The following is a 22,783-nucleotide window of genomic DNA, read 5'->3' on the forward strand; positions in this document are numbered from 1 at the left end:
CAGCTTTCAATAAGTGAGAACTGCTGAGTTTTTACCTGGACAACCAGGAGAAGTACTTTGAGACAATGAGAATCTCATCCTCATGAGCATGAAGAAGCTCATTGCCTGAATTTTCAGCTTGCACTGTGGGTAGGAATGTTGTGGGGATGCGCTGATCTTGAAAACAGTGGCATCAGTTGGTGTGCCAGTTTCCCAACTCTGGCCATCTTTGTTGAGACACATTCAGGGCCAGTGGAGTTTCTCACCCCCAGTTGTTCACCATCTTTAAAAGAGGCTGACTGGGGACTTCACTGAGGCAGCTGCCTGGAGATGGGTACCCAATGGCAGACGAGGGTATGGTGTGCCAGATAAACTGAGGGTCCGTCTCTGGCTTGCAGTGCGTGCAGCCAAAGGCTGTCCCTTGGAAGGGGTCCTTTTTCCTCCCCTTTCCTCCCTTTGTCCATAGATGTGGCCTGGCTGCTAAATCTATTATTCTTTCATAAATTAACATTTTGAAAAAGTTGCGGAGAAGGCATCTCCGTGTTGAAGCATCCTCTCAGTTCCTTACACTTTGCCTTCGGGGCCGACTCCCAGCTTTGAGAGCACAGCAGCCGCACTTCAATTGGATGTGGAATCAGTTCCCATGTCAACTGTTTCCTGCCAGCTCCCCATCGCCTTCAAATCAGCCCTCCCAACGAACAGTCCAGGACACAATCCCAGAACACAAACTGTCTGAATTCTTTTGAGAGAGATAAGACAGGCAATCACCGAAGAGAAAGGCTGTATAGACAAGCCTTGTCCTATGCTTTTGAATCTTAGTGTACTTTCCAGGATGCTTAAAACTAAAGCCCCTTTGCAGCAAGCTAATGCATAGCTATTGCATCCAACAAACACACAAGGCACAAAAATCCAATATATTTTCTTCTAATTGTCAAGGTTAGATGATCTGCAGCTGATGAAATTCCTTTGTTTTATTTTGAAAAAAGAAAAGGAAAATGTCTGGGCAGTCTTTGAGCTATGAACCTTTTTATCCTTCACCAGTCCTTGGGAAGGAAGCTGTGTGGTGGAAGGATACATTTTCATTTGGTGGTAATGTCAAAAGAGGTGGATGGATATCATTAATTGCACTCTGTTGATGACAAGGTAGTCAGGATGCTGCCAACCAGGATAAAGTCAGAGGAACCTTCAGAGTTCTTGGGGAAGACAAAGTAATAACATTTGTTTTGTTGCTTGAGTGCAGCGTCAGTTGTACAGTCGGAGAGATTATCAGTTCAGGATGGAGGGTGTCGCTGCGATGAGGTTTAACCCTTTCACCCTAAAGTTTCCAATTGCTCAAAGTTTCTAATCATTACTAACTTCTGCTCCCACTTCCTGTGCATCCTATTTTTGTTCTGTTTTTTGTTAGTATTTTTTAACACTTACGTGACAGTTTGTGAACACGAGACCAAAGTGATTTTCTATTAAGTTTCAAAAGGTTAACATAAGAATAACTATCATGACGTTATGATTCCAGTCACTGAAAGTGGTGACTTATCCTCTCAGCTATATTCACTTTATCAGATTGAAAAGGAGAATAAATTTATATGGACTTAATGCAGCAATTGCATTGTTCTATAGTCTTCCAGATCACAGTTGTTGTTTTCGTAGAACAGAATCATACAATAAAAAAATCCCCATGGACAATTATATACCAGAAAAAATAAATTCTTGATATCAGAAACCTCTCCCTGCCAGTAAATCCACATTGAATAGTTTGTTTTATTCATTCATGTGACGTGTGCATTGCTGGCTGGGTCAGCATTTGTTGCCCATTCCTCATGGAACTGAATGGCTTGCTTGACCATTTCAGAGTTAACCACATTACTGCGGTAGTCACATGTTGGCCAGACCAGGTGAAAATGACAAGATTTCCATCTCTAAATGACATTTTGAACCAAATAGGTTTCAACAACAATTTGACTGTAGTTAAATGGTGGCCATTAAGTTGGCTTTTAATTCCAGATTCTCATTGATTCATGGTGAAGTTGAAATACATGTCCCCAGAACATTACCCTAGTCTCTGGATTACTAGCCCTGTGAAAGTACCACTACACTACTGACTCTTTTTGGTAGTTATTGAGAGTTGTGTTGGATAAAACGTGCTCCTTTTCCCTCTCTATTCCAGATCTCCCGCCTGGCTATACATACACAGCCGTTGCAATGGGCTACAGTTCCCCTTCTCCACTTGTGCACTCTGCTGATCTAGCGGACCCTGAAACTATGCAACCTGTCACCACGGCAGCTGAACCAGAACAGTCCAGAACCTTTACGCCGGGTGAAAAAATTCACTGTGATACTCAGTCAAACCTGGCGGAGGAGGTAAACCCTACTGACAAACAGATCACAACTAATAACCTGGATGTAGTAGAGCAAAAGATGCATAAAGTTCTCTGCACCTCAGAAAAAAAGGATGCAGTAAATACATTGCTAGCAGAGAATTCAACTGTGGAGCAACTTGAGTCATCTGTGAAAGAAAACATGGAATGCTCAAGGCATTTGATTGCTTCTCAGGGAATTGTCACTGATGGAGGACTTACAGGAGAAGAAGGAGGACAAGACAATTCAGTGACCAAGTCACCTCACTCAACCAGTGAATCCCGGACACTACCCGATGAAACATTGGATGTAAGGAATTCTGATTGCTTGGGTTCAGTAGCTGAGATGGACTTAAACCAGGAATGCAGAATAGTTGAAGAAGCCAAACAGGTGAATCAAGATGAGGACTCAGAAACTAGCCACGATGCCTCAGAGAGGGATGAAGTGTTCAAATGGAGGTTGGACTGCATGGCAGGGATGGACGCCCTCGTGGCTGCTGGCCTCAGCATGGGTGAGCTCTTTGGTTTAGAGCCTGTGGTTCCCAGTGCCCCCATAGCACCTTCATGCCCTCCAACCTCAACCTATTACCCCGGCTCAGGGATGCATGGAATAGCTCTGCTGAGTGAACTGGCTGAACTCGAAAGGCAGCGACAGAGCTATGATGGCACGAGTCAAGGTAATTACCTTAAATTATCTCTACTCTGCTTAGTATCAGTGTCTGTTCAATTACTCTTTCTGACTTTATTAAATCTTTGATTTTGATTGTTCCTATGAATGGATAATCCCCTTCCTCCTTCCAAACATACTGAAATCAAAGAACCTGGATGATAACAAAAATATATAATTTTTGAAAATCCAGATGTCAAAAATGAAATTTCAAAATATAAATGAATTTGATTATCCAGCAAAGAACGAGACAAAGCAGAACATCAAGAGAAAGAACAAAATACTATTGATGTAGCACCACATGAAGGTCTTCAAGATATCTCAAAATAATTATAGTAAAGGAATTAGCTTTGAAGTGCAGTGACTGATGTGGCAACCAATTTGCACACAGCAAGGTTACGCAAATTGCGACTGGAGCTAGGAGGAATATTAAGTAGAAAATGTTTCAGTCTTTTCATTCAGTCAGGGAACTTTTGTATCCACCTTAGCTGGTAGACTGCATATTGGTTCGATGTTTTATCCACATTTATTCTCAGAGATTCTACAATTGATGTCTGACTTGTGCTAAATTCAATAAGCTGAGCCAGAATGGTGTTAGGGATACTGGTCTTAACACACCTCATATTAAAAAAAGGGAAGTCAGCCACAGTTGCTGCCTGCTACTTGTTATCCAGTAACACTTGGTGAAAGTGTATAAGTGAGGTCAGAGCTGTGCATGGCTATAATGTTGAAGATTGCCTGTCAACACTCTCTATCATGATTCAGCCATAAATTCCGGACACTTGGCTAAACTCCCAGATGGTGCTCAGAGTCCATGGGACTCTACCAAGTAGTCAACACCTTCAAAGGGGGCAAAGGAGAACATTTGTTGAGAAAAGAAAAAAATGTATTATTATGAACGAGCAAAATTCCCAATGGAGTGAAGGCCAAATTTCTGAAATTCAAGGATTTTTCCTACTTGGTTTAACACTATCACAAATCTGGTATTTGCATTATATAAGCAAACATGCAAGGTTATAATGAGCTGATAGTTTTTGGGTTATTAGAGAAATAATGTGTTTTACTCAACTAAGTTGGTGAAATTCTAGATATTACAATAAAATGCAGCACCCAATTAAAAACCCTGTTTCAACTAGAAGTGAGATTTATGAAGATAATTAAAACAATTCAATGATAAAGCTGCAAAGTGTCAGCCTTGGCTTAATGGCAGCATTCTGATCTGAATTAAAAGGTCATAGGTTCAAATGTGATTCCAAAATCGTTTTTGGCACTTCAGTTCAAAGATAAATGAAGGAGTTTCCAGATTCCTTAGAAACAGTTATCCCTCAACCAGTACCTAAATCAGATGATCAAATGATTTATTTTATTGCTATTTTTTGAAGTATTGCCGTGCACAAATTGGCTACTGTATTTCCTATGTTATTAAAGTCCAGAATTGTTTAATTGACTATAAAATACTATAAGTACATGCAAAACTTTTCATTTTATAAAGCATCCACAAAGTAAATACATACATGTGAAAATACATGCATTTCTCATTCAGAACATATATGCAGCAGCAATATTACTAAGTATCAGTAACTTGTCGAATAGCAAAATAATATAGATGCTTAAAATTTAAAATTAGGACAGGAAAGGCTGAAAATACTCAGCATGTCAGGCAGCATCAATGGAGAGATTAATCAAGGCTGGATAAAGTTAGAAATATAACATGTCCTAAGCAGTTGAGATGACAGTGTACCATAATGGTGATAGGGTGGAAGACAGGAGAGATTAACTCATAAAAAAGTTGGCGGGGTGGAGTCAAAGGGAATGGTAATGGAAAACCTGAAGAAAGAAAGGAAGTGTATCTAGAAGAGGTGTGAATAATGGAGAATGATGGACAGTGACCACCCTAAATCTAAAAACCAGAGGAAAACAGGAGACCAAAACATATAAAGGAAACAAATGGAGTCCAAGATTACAACTTGAAGTTGCTGAATTTAGTGTTAATCCATCTGTAATGTGGCAACTGTACGTAAATAAACAAAGAACTGTGGATGCTGGAAATCTAAAACAAAAACAGTTTTAAAGAAGGGTCACTGGACTTGAAACTGTTGACTCTACTTTCTCTCCACAGATGCTGCTAGACCTGCTGAGTTTCTCCAGCAATTTCTGTTTTTGCTGACTGTACTTATTGTGCACCACCTCAAATACAACAAAATTCCAAAGGAAAGATGAAACGTTGAGTTAAGAGACACAGAGTTAAGAGAGGAGTTAAAACCAGTAGTTGAAAATACAAGATTTCAGGATGTTTATGAAAATGGAGATGTCGTAATGCAGAGAGGTTTAGGAAATGAAGCCCAAATTAAAGGGGGACAATAACTGCCTAGATTGACTGGAAAGAACGTTTGCAGCCTAGGATGTGAGCCAATGAGATGTTTCAATAATAGGATGGGGAAAAGGCCTTTGAGATAAATGAGGTAAATACAAATGAGATTATTTATTCACCAAATTCTGAAGGGTTTGCTGAATAAAAACTATTTCGCGATGGAATAGTTTTGTTACCAGCCCCATTAAAATAGCTTGGGAACATGAAGTACATGATTAATTTTATGACTTATTTCAGTTTTTCAGAACATTTGTTTGTTTCCTTCATCCTTGTTCGAAATAATGCAGCTATTGTCATTCACCAATGACATCAAAATGCTGCATACATTTTAATTGAAATGATATAATCCATTTAAAATGAAGCTACTTTGCAATTGAGGATGTTGGGATTTATTGGTATAAAACAGCCTTTTTAAAACTCATGTTTTATTGTAGCACAGGTCGCAGCACAGGTCGCAGAAGGATGTGATGCACAGGATCAAATTAGTGGATCATTTCTTCTTTTGATATTTATAGAACAAACACGGCACAATGCAACAATGACTTATTTCCTGAATATCAAAACCTTCATACTCTTGCCAAAAAAAAATCCTTAGTGCCTGAAGCCCCTCTCTCTTTGTGTTACAAAAAGATAAAGAATTTGTCTTGTAAAACGATTCTCCCCAAGGACCTGCATTTCACTCTGATCTCAAAACATTGAGAGAAAACAATGCCAAGTGACTGTGATGTTGGCCCAATGCAATCAAACATTTCCTGCTGCCCACATCAGCATGGCAGCAACCCTCTCTGATCACTTCCTGCAGCTTTCAGACAGCAGTTTCACACAGGGAGCGACTTCCCCATGAAATCACTTAATTACAAGCCAAACAACACGTAAACGCCTCATTTAGAAAAAAATGTAAGGTTCAGAAAAGAGAAGGCGAGCAAATTGCTTTGATTTAATGCTTTACAAATTGAGGACTGCTCAGCTGAAGTAAATGAAGAGGAGGTGCTGGTTTTGGGCTGGGGTGGACAAAGTTAAAAATCCCACAGTGTCAGGTTATGGTTCAACAGCTTTATTTGAAAGTAAATGAACACAGCCAGATGCAACAGGGAGCTGGACAGTGTTTTACAACAGAAGGGATCGAGGGATATAAGGGTTGAGAATAGATTATATTATTATAAAATGTGGAACCATCTTCCCAGTGTTTTTCAGCCTCGTAGATTTAACTTCCGCTGGTTGCACAACTCTGCTTGAATGATTCTTGTAGAAAGTGAAAAAAAATGTTCAAGGCCTTTTGTTGTCAGAGATTTTTTTTTCCCTTAAGACTATGACTTTAGGTGTTGGTGTTTGCCTGGAAATGTGTGAGTCTGTTCTTACATAAAACAAGCATATGAATTAGGGGCTGAGCAAGGTCATTTGGCCCCTCAACCTGTCCAACCATTCAATAAACTCACATCTGATCTGATCACTCTACATTCCTGCCCAGCCACAAGAACCTGGCTTGAGGCCCACATTGTTATTCATTAGCAGTGGGAACCGATTGGTGAAAAGCAATTGAAAACAAACCCTGCAAATTACCTGGAAGCATCTGTTATACAAATCCCACCTTCGGATGTAAATGGTTTCAAGAAGTTTCGAACACTGCTACACTGTCCCTAACCGTGTGTCAATCTCAACTCCTTGACAACCCGCCAACACCCCTTTCCCCCAGATTGTATCCATAAGGTCAGGATTGCCATTGGCTATATTTCAAAATAAATACATTTGCAAATTCGAAATTGCTTGCAAAGTAACTGTTGTGCTGTCGGGAAACACATTGCTCACAATGTGTCTCAAAAATAACAATGTGACAAGTAACCATATAGTCTTCTTTAATGATCCGTTTTTGAGGGGAGGCAGGTGTAGGGGGAGAGGATGTTTAAATGTTTAATTAGCGTTCAATTAATTAGTCACATAAGTTGTAAATAGACACATGTGTCGATTGGCCTGGCACCTCTTAGTTCTCCTTAAAATATTGGACTGATTGGGGTGGGCAGGTAGATAGTAGGAGGTAAAAACAATGACTGCAGATGCTGGAAACCAGATTCTGGATTAGTGGTGCTGGAAGAGCAAAGCAGTTCAGGCAGCATCCAAGGAGCAGCGAAATTGACGTTTCGGGCAAAAGCCCTTCATCAGGAATAAAGGCAGTGAGCCTGAAGCGTGGAGAGGCTCACTGCCTTTATTCCTGATGAAGGGCTTTTGCCCGAAACGTCGATTTCGCTGCTCCTTGGATGCTGCCTGAACTGCTGTGCTCTTCCAGCACCACTAAGGTAGATAGTAGGAGGTTGGCCCACTAGATTTTAACTTGCCTTCCCACTTCCAAACCTCTGAGCAGGTGAGCATAAAATCCAGCCCAGCATCTTATCTGAAAGCAGCAGCTCCCTTAGAACTGGATCAAAAGTTCAGCTAAACGTGTGTTGGAGTAGGGCTTGATCACACAGCCTATGAGTCAGAGGCAATATTGCAACCATTGAGCCAAGGCTGACACCTTCAGGAAGTGGTTTTCAGGGATTTCTTGGGAGACCATGGTGTAGCTGACATCAGACAAATGTTTTAAGCTCATTCTGGCTGCAGATGGACAGAATGCTGAGCACACACACCACACAAGCCGTCAGTATGACTTGTCATTCCGGACACTTGCTGAAATGTCAAACATGCTGCAGTTGTTTCACAGTCGCCACCAATGCTCAGGATTCCAGCTCACAATGTAAACGGGCTGCTCATCAGGGATTAAACAACATGGTGTGCTGCAGAGTTGTTGCACATAAAGTGCTGCCTATTATTCTTTATAAAGCTTGCCTCATTCTGGCAAGGATGTCACCTGATGCACCAAACAACAGGTCGTCTGCGCCATCACCCAAGAGCAATATCCTCTAACTCTTGGAAACCAGTGAGTAAAATCTCATTAACACCCAATCATTTAATCAAGGAACGTCACATAATTTGCAAACGGAAAAATTATAATCCTGGTTTTCAACGCTATTTGATATCATTGTTGATTGTTCAACAGTGCAATGGGCTGAGACCAAAATTATTCACTGATCTATCGGGTTTATATGTAAGTGCACAGAGTTATGCTGCCTGAAAACTTTTCCTTATTAATCTGATAATGATGGACTTTGTCACAAAAGACAAACAAGATCTGTGTTGAAAAAAAATCATTAAATATACTGCCATATATAATTCATACCATGGATGAAAATGTAAGCTATGTACACATTCACATATAGATTATCATAAACATGCACTCATTGGTGAAAGCAGGATGTCTATGTATATATGCACAAAATATAATTTAATGGCCCTAGGTTTTCCTGGGGACTGGCATATGGCAATGATTTGACAAAGGATCCTTTAAAATTATGGTGTCAGTGGCTTACGCCATTACTTATACTCTGCCATGCTTTCCTGGTACTTTTAGGCTGTTCATCTATTACACTCGGCATGAACAGTGAGAGGTTAATTGTCATTACTCCCCTATATTAAAATAAATGCCAATAGCCACTTTCCTGGATTCATGCCAAGCTTCATGCTGCTGCTCCTTCGACTGAAAACTAATTGCGCTGGGGACTGGCAGCAGTAAAATTGACAATAATCACAAAACTGGAAAAGGGACACTACAGCTTAAACTGAGCAACAACTGGCAACCATCATTGTCAGTTGACAGTAAAATGTGTGGAGTGCCATCTAAAATTAATTGCCCTACTACCTGAATACTCTTAGGGGACAGAGGTAGAAACACAAATAGTCAGGTTTCTACATCTCAGCAGAAGTTTTGAACAAAAGTGTGAGGTGCATAAATGGATCATCAAAACTTGTCTTATCGTTCATGTAAACAAATTTCCTTTTCTCCTTTTCCATTTCTTTCTGTTAGAGTTACAGGAAGCACAAACATATGGGTACGGGTATGGAATGAACTGCCAGAGGAAGTGGTGGAGGCTGGTACAATTGCAACATTTGGATGGGTATATGAATAGGAAGGGTTTGGAGGGATATGGGCCGGGTGCTGGCAGGTGGGACTAGATTGGGTTGGGATATCTTGTCAGCATGGAAGGGTTGAACCGAGGGTTTGTTTCCATGCTGTACATCTCTATGACACTATGACTCTGTACACCTAGGCCTATGTGCTAAACATCATTCCATGTCAGGTTTCCATACCTACAGGAAGGCTAATGCCTAATGTTTACAATCTTGTGCAGGACAGAATCAAACATTATGAAGGGACAGGCCTATGTCCTTTAATACTGTGTAATCCAGGCGATAGGGCAGGTCTGACTGGCTATTTCCAATGAAATTAATGTGTTTTTAAAAGATAGATGGTTGTAACTGACCAAAATTTACAAACTTAGAGTGAGGTCTAGCCCACCACCCTTTCAAAAGTGTACATGAATGAACCTTATTGTTGAAGTAGGTGGGTCAGTGGGGAAGCTGAAAGAGACAGATGTCACCAACACTATGTTCCCCAAAATGGATACAGCCTTACAGTTGCTGCTAAAGAAGTTTCCATGAACCAACAAGCATTTAGCTTCCAAATGCCCTTAGTAATGACTTTAACACATAGGGAAGGCCTTGCTAAGATCAAGTATGTGAAATTGAGAATGATATTACGTATTAGCAGAAGTGGCTTACTGTTATTGGAGTCACACCTTGTGTGGCACTTTTAAAACAAATTAAGGTAAAATAAATTATACCTTTTAAATACCAGAAGGCTTTGTTTGATCAATGCAGTTTCTTATCAATGCATATTGTTCACACCAAGCCATCACTCTCTCTAATCACATCAGGATATCATTTGAACTGGACAGGAAAGTGACTAAGGCAGCCTCAACAATCTGTGAGTACTGTCACTATTGTATGACTATTGCTAGGGTGGGTTCTGGTTTTTCCACCATCTGTGCTGCAGCATATCCTAATTAGAAATGCAGGAAAATATGGAATAGGTTATAAAGGAAGAGATTGGACTATTAGCAAAGTTTGCAGTGTATCCCCTTGCTTTCACAATTGTGAGAAAATCTAGGCCAATATATACACACATACATAAGATGTAGTCAGCAATACACACAGACACAGTCAATACATACCTAGCAACACACAGATTTGATCATATAAAATGTACCCATTTTGAGCATCAATTATTTCATTACAATTCACAATTCCCAGGCAAAACCATTTGAGTGTTCTGTTACTTACACTTGCTGGTTGCAGAATATAAATCTCATCACACACATATACACAGGATATTAAATTATTGAATCCATGCCGTCTCATTACATTTTTTAATCAATAAAAACTGTTATCAGCACAATTGATCACTTCTGGCCAAAATGATTGACTGTTCCTGAAGTATCGTAGGACATATTGAATGCATTAGTGATTCTTCTTTGGGGGAAAAAAAGTGAGGTCATTCCTATAGGATAACCATAGAATTGGAGAACAAGCATTGTATTTCAGTGCTCTGTGACATCATGTGTTTGTCTTGTTTAAGATGAGTTGACATAATTTGTCTATTTTTAGTCATTGCTCATTTTGAACATCGACACCAGCATTTTCCCGAAATTGGATTTTAACTCTTTGAGGATGGCCACGGTTTCATTCCAGAAACTGGGTCAATATTACTCTTAATGAGTATATTTTGGAAGATCCAAATTTTCTAACATGGTCTACCTGCTGTCATGTGGTAGCCTGGGATCAATGGCCGCACTCTTATCTCACATGAGTAGGATGATTGTGAGTTCAAACCCCATTCCAATGATGTGAACATGTAACTGAGGCTGTTACTAGGAATGCGCTGCTCTTTCAGAAATGCTACCTTCTGGAGGAGACATTAAACTGAGGCCCAACTTGCATTCTCAGATATTAAGCAAACTATTACTTTGATCTGTGACTGCCTTGAACATCTTATCCTGGGAATAATGTTTCTGTTAGACAGTTCAATCTGAAGTTGCAACTGGGTGGGAAATGTTTTATATATACTGAATAAAAATACTAAAAATTCTAAATAAAAATACTGCAGTTAGATTTTCCTGACCATTGCCCCTGTAGAACTTCCATTTACTTGGGAACCAAGATTAGGACAGTGAAACACATTTCACCTAGTCATTGTTACTTAAAGGTCACATTCCGATTTCTCCCTGGATCCCCACTTCCCAACCCATTTTACAAACAGACTGTTCACTGCCGCCTGATGAAATATGGATCATTGGCTGACTAGGGGCTCTTGTGGTGCAGTGGTAGTGTCCCTACCTCTGGACTAAAAGGCCTGGGTTGAAGTCCCAACTGCTCCTGGGTTGTCTAATGGGCAGCACGGTGGCACAGTGGTTAGCACTGCTGCCTCACAGCGCCAGATACCCGGGTTCACTACCCGCCTCAGGCGACTGACTGTGTGGAGTTTGCACATTCTCCCCGTGTCTGCATGGGTTTCCTCCGGGTGCTCCGGTTTCCTCCCACAGTCCAAAGATGTGCAGGTCAGGTGAATTGGTCATGGTAAATTGCCCGTAGTGTTAGATAAGGGGTAAATGTAGGGATATGGGTGGGTTGCGCTTCGGCGGGGCGGTGTGGACTTGTTGGGCCGAAGGGCCTGTTTCCACACTGTAAGTAATCTAAGTAATCTAATCTAATAACCTCTGATAAGGTTGATTTGAAACAAAAGCAGATAGTTATTCTCTTTTCTTGGTTTAAAAACTCGATCTGCAATAATGATCTGAAATTGGGTGATTCTGGCCACTGACGACCATCTGTTTACAATCAGATGAAAAGAGTGGAACTTTCTGCTCCTTCTAGGCACTGCCAGGCAATGAGCCAACACCTCCAGTTAGATACTGAAAATTCACTTGCTGCTACATTGATGGAGTTGGCAGTGAATCATACTGTTCCTTTCATTCTGGTTCTATTGATCCGGCCAGGCTGGTGGAAGCAAGTTTGGAGAGATCCTTTCTGGGCCAGATGACCATGAAGAACTTATTAAAGTGTGAAATCAGAAATGTCAACCTGAATAACCCATTCACCAATGGTTCCATGCTTCCATTCCCACTGCCACTGACCAGCAATGCACTCGTTTGGGCAAAAAGCAGAATTAAAGTTGCAACCAAGTAAATGTTCAAACAAATTACTAACCGAAGTAATGCTATATTACATCTACATCTTATATCATTCTACTGCAGTCCCTTAGTACCTGTCTTCTTTGTCTATCTTCATTCTTCTCAGCAGTGCTGTCTTAGTAGCTGCAGCATAGCAAGTGGGAGGCAGCTGACGGTCATTGGGGGAGAATGAATAGTCTTCTAGTCGATGACCTTGAGCAGTTCTGCACCTAGAAGGCCTATATGAGGACTGCAATGTCTCAGCCTGGGTGACAGTTGGCTGGGCTGTGATGGATGTTTGCATCCTGAGAGAGGAGAGGACAGCAGGCTCCTCAGGGCCAATGTCACTCCCCCTATCCCAGGGCAGTGCCTCAGCAATCTAATTACCCAGAGGGCAGATTGCTGCATCATTGTGACATGTATCAAGCTCCTTTGCATTCTGTAATCAACAGTTTTGCATTCTGTGCCTCCACTGCAGCACTCCAATGTTTACCGGCTGATGCACATGTTGCAACATAAGCCACCAGCCTCTGCATTATGGCAGGTTCCTTAAGTGTGCAAGTGGAGTTGGCCCCCAGTTTCATGCTGAAAATGGTGAGCTCCAAGCTCTGCACGAAGAACATGAAGACAGACTAAATTGGTGAGGACTACATTCATTGCAGTTTAGAAAGTTGAGTGGGGACCTCATAGAAACCTATAAAATTCTAGCAGCACCACACACAGTAAATGCAGGAAGGGTGTTTCCAATGATCAGGGAGTCCAGAACTAAGGTCACAGTCTAAGGAAAGGGTGAGCCATTTAGGACTAAGATGAGAAGGAATTGCTTTACCCAGAAAATGGTGAGCCTGTGGAATTCTCTGCCACAGAAAATGGTTGAGATCAAAATGTTGAATGTTTTCAAGAAGAAGTCAAATATAATTCGTAGGGCTAAAGGGATGGGCAAAAGCGGGAACAGCGTGTTGAATTGGATAATCAGTTATGATCATATTAAGTGGTATAGCAGGCTTGAAGGACCCAATGGCCTACTCCTACTCCTGTTGCCTATATTTCCATGAATGTGGGATGAGGATGAGGGTAAGATGTGAGAAGAAGGATTAGGTATGAGGATACCATCATCTTCAATGGATTTAGCCCTGCCACTGACCATGGGCCTCAGCGATAGGTGTTTTAGTGTTGACCAGCACCATCTCCTTCGATTGAGTTGACAATGCATACATCCCATTATAATTGCTGTTTCTTTTGCTTATGTAGTATTTGACCTGCAAGAAAGAAGGAAATATGTGAGTGAGAGTCACTCAATGTGTTTAGATGATATGAATGTCACAGTCGAATAGCTGGCAGTGCATACAGCTTTGAGATTATGAGTTTTAAGTAATATGAAGTATATGAGGACGAGGTTAAATATACAGAGATTATGTTTGAGTATTGACTGAAGGAGATTATAGATGAGTGGTAGGGATGTGGTGATCTATAAACCAAAGACCCCCCCAGGCACATGCTCAAAACGTGGTGTGGTGATTAAGCAGTTCCTAAGGTAGGTGGTACAGTTGGTAAGCAATAGCATTTGAAGATGAATTCACTGATCTTGACCCATTGTGTGAGGTCATTAAACTTTCAATGCCACTGTATCCAGGTCAGTCAGAGCTTGGCTGCTGACATTCATCCGTCAAGAGTGTGGTGTTGGAAAAGCACAGCTGGTCAGGCAGCATCTGAGGAGCAGGAATCCTGATGAAAGGCTTATGTCCGAAACATCAATTCTCCGCTCTTCGGATGCTGCCTGACCGGCTGTGCTTTTCTAGTGCCACACGCTTGATTCTGATCTCCAGCATCTGCAGTCCTCACTTTCTCCCTGCAGACATTCATCCCCATAGTTAACTGCTCTCCTTCCTGCTCTCACTGTGTTTTGATCTCGTGTACAGATACATAATGCCTCCTACTTCCAAGCTTCTCCATGTTTTGCTGTTCTTCATCGTTTCCCTGCATCAATTCACATCTTTCTGGCTGCCAGTATCTGGCCTAGCCACACTGCACCTTGCCGTTCAAGGTTACAAGTTAACTTTAGGCAGTGCTAGGAAGTTATAATTTTAGACCCCCGCTAATTCGTACAGCAGTCCCTCAATTGAATAGGCAACACAGTCAGTTGAATAGGCATGGGTTAGTTGCACATCACAACCTCTGTGCCCATTTTTGGAGCTATCCATTTGGCTGCTTTAGTGTTTTGCATGTGGCTCGTGTCTGGTGAAATGTAGCCAAGTTATGAAATAGGTGAAAAAGTGTGCTTGAGGCTAAGGGCTTGGGTGGAGAATCCTGAAGATGCTGGCATTGCACCATGTAGGCTAGAAGCAAAGATGTGGTGACCTGTTTTTAAAATTGAGATGGAAATCATCCCATTAATGATAATACTGCAGCCTATGTTATGACATTTTCTTGCCCATTGATGTAGCTTTGAATTGCAACAAATTATATTTGCCTTTGATTCTTCTAAGCTTGTCCATTAATTTTCCAAAATAGCTTTTCCCTCTGAATATTTATTCTTCTTCTTGCAGTTTCCTAATAATAGCAATGGGAAAAGAATAAACTGCAAAAATAAGTCAATGGAAAACTGGTATAAATTAGAAGGAATTAAGAAGGAACAGCTCTAAGTAATTAGGCAGTAAAAGAGAGTGATGGTGAAACTTTGTGGCTGGCTCTGCTTTTGTGCATATTGAAAGAGAGAGAGAGCTTAACATAGAACTGGAGAGCCATGGGCTTGTATTGTGAAAGATAGTGTACAAGACAATGCACTAGTGCTAATGAAGTATGGAAATATATCTTTTCTCAACAGGGGAAGATGAGGCTATACTTACTCATGACCTCCAGCGCCTCGCAACTATTGCTGCTGCCCGTTCATTGGTGGAGGCAGTACCACTTGAAATGGATGATCCCCAAACTGACTTAGGGTCAAGCAGATTTTATGTAGTGCGGATCCCAAGGGTGCTGAATCTACGGCGGAAGTACTCATGGAGTCCAAAGGCAGAGACGGTGAGTTAATTGGTGGGGTTGGTAAAATTTGTTCTCAGTTTCACTGTGTTACACTCTGCTCCTCTCGAAAATATCACAGAATATCACACACTCTGGAAGAATAGTGCTATCTTAGGTTCCAAAGCACTGTAGGGCCTCGGTAATGTCTCTTGTCTGACTCCTTCTGCACGAGCCTACACCATCTCACTGCAGAAGGCACCAAGTTCAACAAATTCTGTGCTAATCTTTCCAAAGCTTAACATGCAGTAGCAACCCTCACAAATGCTCGTTACATTGGGAAATCGGGTCTTTGGCCATTTGCCTAATTCTTGATGTGTAGAGCCCACTTGAACTTAGCAGGAGCTTAAAGTTAAAAAATGAGCCAAAGAAAGTCTCCAAATTCTGTCGGTTGACATATCACATTTTTCTGACAATTGATTGAAATACTAATCTATATCTAGCGTCAGTGTCAAGACACACAACTATGAAGAGAGGATTTAAGCTAAAGCAGTGTTACTGTAATTTATTTATTATTTGTACGTTAAGTTCATGGCTAAAGTGGGACACTTATAGAAGATATTCTTAAAGTTGGGTTAAGAAATGACAAAGAGGGAAAGCCACAGGGGCAAGATGACATTTGTTTCCATTTATATAATGTGCATTGGGGTGCAGTCAATATAAGAATAGCATACCAGTAATGACCATAAATGATTATAAATTGCGAGGATAACCCTTCTACGGTTGACTGTTTTATATTGATTCTTTGTGATCAAGGTTTGTCCTCTAAAGGTTGCAATTGATGGAATGGACACACAGGAGCTGGAAATGAGAATGAAACTAGCTGAACTACAGCGTCGCTACAAGGAAAAGCAACGAGAACTGGCTAAACTACAAAGAAGACATGATCATGAGTGGGTACCATCTCATATCACCCCTTTAGAACTGTAATTAGCAACACAGTTCAGATAGAGTCAAAGAGAGGTACAGCACAGAAACAGACCCTTCAGCCCAACTCATCCATGCCAACTAGATGTTCAAAATAAATCTAGTCCCACTTGCCAACATTTGGCCTATATCCCTCTAAACTGTCCCATTCATACACTCATCCAGATTCTGTAATTGTACTAGTCTCAACCACTTCCTGTGGCAGATCATTTCATACACGCACCACTCTCTGCTTAAAAAGGTTGCCCCTTAGGTTCCTTTTAAATCTTTCCCCTCTCACTTTAAACCTATGCCCTCTAATTTGGGACTCCTCCACAGCAAGGAAAAAACTTTGCCTATTTATCCTATCCATGCCCCTCATGATCTTATAAAGCTCTATAAGGTCACCCTCAGCCTCCAATGCTCCAGGGAATACAGCCCCAGCCTGACCAGCCTCTCCCTATAGTTCAAACTCTCCACCCCTGGTAACATCCTTGGATATCTTTTCTGAACCCTTTCAAGTTTCACAACATCCTTCCTGTAGCGGGGAAACCAGAAATGCATGCATTATTCCAAAAGTGGCCGAACCAATGCCCTGTACAGCTACAATTTGACCTCCCAACAAAAATCCACAATGCACTGACCAATATGGGCAAACATATCAAATACCTTCTTCACTATCCTGTCTATCTGTGACTCCACTTTCAAGGAACTATGAACCTGCACTCCAAGGTCTCTTTGTTCAGCAACACTCCCTCGGACCTGACCATTAAGTGTATAAGACCTGCTAAGATTTGCTTTCCCAAAATGCATCACCTCACATTTATCTAAATTAAACTCCATCTCCACTCCTCAGCCCATTAGCCCATCTGATCAAGATCCCATTGTAATCTGAGGTAACCTTCTTCACTGTCCACTATACCTCCAACTTTGGTGTCATCTGCAAACTTACTAACCATACCTCCTATGTTCACATCGAAATCTTTTATATAAATAGGATAAAACATTGTTCCAGGCAAAAAACATTCCACACTTTGAGTGTTTTGATGCAGTATTTTAAGAATAAGATACAATTTAGATCAGATTTCTTCCACTAAACAGTATTCTCCCATTATTAACTCAAGTATTATTTTTGAGGAGAAAGTGAGGACTGCAGATGCTGGAGATCAGAGCTGAAAATGTGTTGCTGGAAAAGCGCAGCAGGTCAGGCAGCATCCAAGGAGCAGGAGAATCGACGTTTCGGGCATGAGCCCTTCTTCAGGAGGTTCTTGAAGAAGGGCTCATGCCCGAAACGTCGATTCTCCTGCTCCTTGGATGCTGCCTGATCTGCTGCGCTTTTCCAGCAACACATTTTCAGCTCAAGTATTATTTTCCCAACTTCCTTGCTTCAAATTAGTTCATTTTCTCTCCTCACCTTCTGCACCTCTATGTTCCTTTCTTGTTACTCCCATTCTGGACACTTGAATAGGTTGCACCACTGGCTCCTACATAACTTCACTCAATGATTAGCCAGCTCCAGGTGGATTTGCATTGTGCCAAGTTACGGCTCACAGCTCAGTCTACAACAACAGCATAGCTAAGGCTCTGATCCAGCAAGTGCAATTCATTCACCTTCACATAAAGGTACAAGAGTTCGCTGAGACTGTGGGATGTGGGGCTGCTTCAGCCTAAAAACGTTGAAAGCAATAGGGTGGAATTATCAAAGCAGCCACATCAAATAAGCTGTGAGAAATGTGCAATCCTTGCTAGTATTATACAAAACACAGTGTCACAAAGTGGCTTTGTAAAAAGTCCTTAATAGAAATGCTGATCTTGGAACTTTATCAAAGTGTTTATGGAATATTCAAGCATTCCTGTTAAGGAAGCTCTAATTCAGGGAGTGATTGCATGATGTAGAGGCCATTTGATTGAGCAAATCCAAAAGCTGTGTTGAATGAGCTGGTTTCTGGTAGTAGAGTGGATTGTTATAAATTTGCCTTAGTGCGCTAGAGCAATAGGGGGAGGTTGCTCAGCCAGGAATCCATCTTTTGATCATTATTCCAAAAGTGGACACCCATGCCAGCTGGATCAGATCCTTGACAGCACATTAGAGATTAATGTCACTTCATGTTCATGCAGAAAAAAATCCATGACACCCAGAAATTTCTAGGAGGATATCATTTAATGTCAGGAGGGGAAAACTCAGGAGAACGCTTGCACCATGCTGACATACGACAATGTTAGACAGTCCCACATGATTCTGATGCCCTGTGCAACACTATATATATATTATATATACTCAGCATTCTTTCCCAATTTTCTCCTAAAGCCAGTAATTCCTGCTGACTATAGACAGGAATTCCTTCTATAGACAATGATCATCTTCCAATACTCTAACTTACTTTATATATGAAACTACGTTAGTGCAGTTGTAAATGTTTGACTAGTTCTTTCAGAGAATGACATTCAGTCATGTTGTATTATTTTCTTCTTTTCATAGCCTGTCTAATAATAAACACAGAAAATTGACATTTCATCATATTTTGTGATAAACATCTTAGGTTTGTTACTTAAATTGCCAATGACCTTCCAACTGTTGGGGATGGGTGCATTTCGCCTTGTCGTAATTTGAGTGTTTGTGATCAGTTGCGGTATAATGTTAGTGGAAAATTGCTGGCTCATTGCATGACGTCAAAGGCTGACTTTTACTTCATTTGCCAGTTATATTTCTTGAGATGATTGTCCTTGAAGTGGAAAATGTGCTTGAAATGTGAATATTATCAAATTAAATTGTAGTTTTGAATTGCAGTAAGGGAGTAAAGGATTGGGATAAAGACATTATTTTGTGCCTGTCAAAGTGTACCTTATGGCAGACTTCCCATGTAGTTGAGGACTTGTTCGATCCAAGGACAATGTTTCCTTCGTAACTTGCCTACTTTATTCAGGAGAATTTCTTCAGATTTCCTATCTTCAACCAACTAAAACACAACAAAACAATGAGATACTTCATCTCGTGGTACGAAGAGTTGACACAATTCAACTCAGCTTATTGTATAATTCCTTTTACGAGTCAATTTTGTTCCCACATCATTTACACTGGCCCAGACAGTCTCAGCTACTAGTTGGAGGATACTTGGCAGTTGACAATAGCCTATAAAAGGGAATAATGAAGAGACATAAAGATGAAAACACAAGGTGAAATTCTAGCAATGACAAGGGTTGATAGCTCTATTTGCATCCCAATTTATAGGAGAGATGAAAACTCAAGAAGCCCAGCAAGGAGAGGACCTGGGCGACCAAGAAAACGCAAACATCTTTCCACTGTTCTTTCGTCTCTTGGACAGCTTAGTGAACTGGAGAAATGTGACAGCAAAAAAGCTAAGTAAGTGGTTCTTTCTTGTTTTAAAACTCCTGTTCCATGGTATATTTAGAACAATGTTGTGGTTCTGTTCGCCGAGCTGGGAATTTGTGTTGCAGACGTTTCATCCCCTGTCTAGGTGACATCCTCAGTGTTTGGGAGCCTCCTGTGAAGCGCTTCTTTGTTGTTTCCTCCGGCATTTATAGTGGTTTGTCTCTGCCGCTTCCGGTTGTCAATTCCAGCTGTCCACTGCAGTGGCTGGTATATTGGGTCCAGGTCGATGTGTTTGTTGATAGAATCTGTGGATGGTGCCATGCCTCTCAGAATTCCCTGGCTGTTCTCTGTTTGGCTTGTACTATAATTGTAGTGTTGTCCCAGTCGAACTCATGTTGCCTGTCATCTGCGTGATTTGCTACCAAGGATAGCTGGTCGTGTCGTTTCGTGGCTAGTTGGTGTTCATGGATAAAGGTATACATGAGGTATACACCACAAAGGTATACAGGAAAGCCACACACACATAGATCAAGTCCTGAACTACAAAAGCAACCACCCCAACACACACAAAAGAAGTTGCATCAAGACACTGTTCAAAAGGGCCACAACACACTGCAGCACACCAGAACTGCAAAAAGAGGAAGAAGAACACCTCTACAATGTATTCGCCAAAAACGGATACCCCCGCAATTTCATCAACAGATGCCTAAGGGAAAGACAACGGAATGAGGACATGCCACAACCCAAAGGACTAGCCACACTACCATACATTAAGAACATTTCTGAACTGACAGCCAGACTACTATGACCACTAGGACTCATAACAGCACACAAACCAACAGCCACTCTCAGACAACAACTCACCAGGACAAAGGACCCGATACCCAGCATGAGCAAAACCAACGTAGTGTACAAAATCCCATGCAAGAACTGCACAAAACACTACATAGGACAAACAGGAAGACAGCTAACGATCAGTATCCATTAACACCAATTAGCCACGAAACGACACGACTTGCTATCCTTAGTAGCAAATCACGCAGATGACAGGCAACATGAGTTCGACTGGGACAACACTACAATTATAGTACAAGCCAAACAGAGAACAGCCAGGGAATTCCTAGAGGCATGGCACTCATCCACAAATTCTATCAACAAACACATCGACCCACTATAAATGCCGGAGGAAACAACACAGAAGCGCTTCACAGGAGGCTCCCAAGCACTGAGGACGAAACGTCTGCAACACAAATTCCCAGCTCGGCGAACAGAACCACAACAACGAGCACCCGAGCTACAAATCTTCTCACAAACTTTGAATTTAGAACAATGCCAAGTACAGGTGAAATTCTGGTCTTCAATGGCTTGAGATATGGCACCATGGGAGCACACTCAGTCTGAGTCAGAAAGTTGTGATTACATGTCCCACTTGAGCATAAGGATCAAAATTGATACTCCAGTACAATACTGATGGAATGCTGAATAATTGGGGGTGTCATCTTTCAGATGAGGCATTAAACTTATATGCCGTCTGTCCTCTCGCATAAATGAAAAACTCCACAGGATTATTTCAAGGAGGACTAGGGAGTTATTTTCAGTTTCCTGAATGAAAGATGTTCCACAATCAACATCATGAAAGCAGATTATCTGGGTAGCATCCCATTGTTTTTTGTGTGAGCTTGCTGTGTGTAAATTGGCAGGTATGTTTTTTAAATTACATGGAAGGTACGTCAAAAGTGTTTAATTGGATGTAAAGTGTTGTGTGATGTGATGTGGTCATGAAAGGTACCATATAAATACAAGATATGCCCTTTTTCCTCATTCAGACTAGATTTGGGGAAATATTCTAAAAGTAACTTGCATGAAAATTAAGAAACATAAAAACTCTGTCATACTGCTACGATATTTTGATGTTAAATCAGCAACAGTTGCATTTGTAGAAGATAACTGCTTGAAACTGGACTTCAGCGAAACACAGAATTGAGAAAATCTGAACTATGTCCATGCAAATGCTGATTTCTAATTAGGACAGTTTAAACTCCTTCCAGTCCAAGCACAATAAATATATCTGAAGTATTTCAGCAAAATATTCAAGCCGCGTAGCTCACCAATTATTGCACATGGGGGGAGTCAATGACAAGCTGCTTTGGGCTTGTCTTACCATAGAATTAGCACTAATTTTGGAGGTGCATGCTACAAGCAGATTTGCTGGCTGGGCCAAGACACGTATATGTTCGGATGCTGCCTGACCTGCTGTGCTTTTCCAGCACCACTCTAATCTAGACTCTGGTTTCCAGCATCTGCAGTCCTCACTTTTGCTTCGTATATGTTGCCTGTATACCATCAGATACTGAAATGCAGATGCAATGTACACTTAACTGACAAAAGAGGAATTTGCTTTAGGCCAAGTCAGGTAGAATTTGTACTGCTTTTGAACAGAGTTAAGTTGCATTGCTCTGATATGTTACCTTTTCCTGAACTATTATTAATTTAGAAAGCAAGCTGAAAAAGTCTGTATATAACAATCTCATTAACTTACGAATTTAAATATTTTATATCATTTATGCTTTCTTTGCATCTTACAATGTGAGTATGGTTTTCAGGATATTATGTTCAATCCATTATTCCCCATACAAAAGATTTCAACTGCTTATTCCAAATTGCATTTTAGCTTGTCCCTCCTCCACTCTAAAGTCCTAATTGTTTCTTAATCCATTCTGGGGTTTTTGTCTCCACCTTTGCATCTTGTGTTGATCACAGCTTGCTTCATAAAGATCTTCCAAGCAACATTCTCAGAATTGGCTTTTACTAAAAGGTCAAGTCACTATAGTCCCACTCCTCAGTAGAGAGAAACACCTGATGGCAAATTTAACCTGAGGGGCACCATGCCTCAGACAAGGGGCAAGGTTAAGAAAGCAGGACATTCATGGTGAGCTTGTCGAGTATGGGAATTAAACTCATGCTATTAGTGTTGAGCTATGTTGCAAGCCAGCTGTCCAGCCAACTGAGCTAATCAATCCCCAACTAGTTTGTGCCCGTCCTGTTCTCCTGGTTTGAAAT

At 41.1% G+C, this 22,783-nt stretch overlaps 1 protein-coding gene across 6 annotated transcripts in view; it reads left to right on the forward strand.

The window, feature by feature from the left end:
• Nucleotides 1-22,783, forward strand: part of bahcc1b (BAH domain and coiled-coil containing 1b) — a 248,555-nt gene that overhangs the window by 127,913 nt on the left and 97,859 nt on the right. For 5 of the 6 annotated variants that reach the window (XM_043714770.1, XM_043714769.1, XM_043714772.1 and 2 more), the window contains exons 11-14: nucleotides 2,144-3,010; nucleotides 15,293-15,489; nucleotides 16,243-16,379; nucleotides 19,622-19,753. In XM_043714770.1, coding sequence (XP_043570705.1) covers nucleotides 2,144-3,010; nucleotides 15,293-15,489; nucleotides 16,243-16,379; nucleotides 19,622-19,753 — 1,333 coding nt within the window. The remainder of the gene's footprint in view (nucleotides 1-2,143; nucleotides 3,011-15,292; nucleotides 15,490-16,242; nucleotides 16,380-19,621; nucleotides 19,754-22,783) is intronic. The other variant, XM_043714775.1, reaches the window with a different exon arrangement.

The sequence above is a fragment of the Chiloscyllium plagiosum genome, chromosome 24, assembly GCF_004010195.1.
Source record: "Chiloscyllium plagiosum isolate BGI_BamShark_2017 chromosome 24, ASM401019v2, whole genome shotgun sequence".
Taxonomy (NCBI): Eukaryota; Metazoa; Chordata; class Chondrichthyes; order Orectolobiformes; family Hemiscylliidae; genus Chiloscyllium; species Chiloscyllium plagiosum.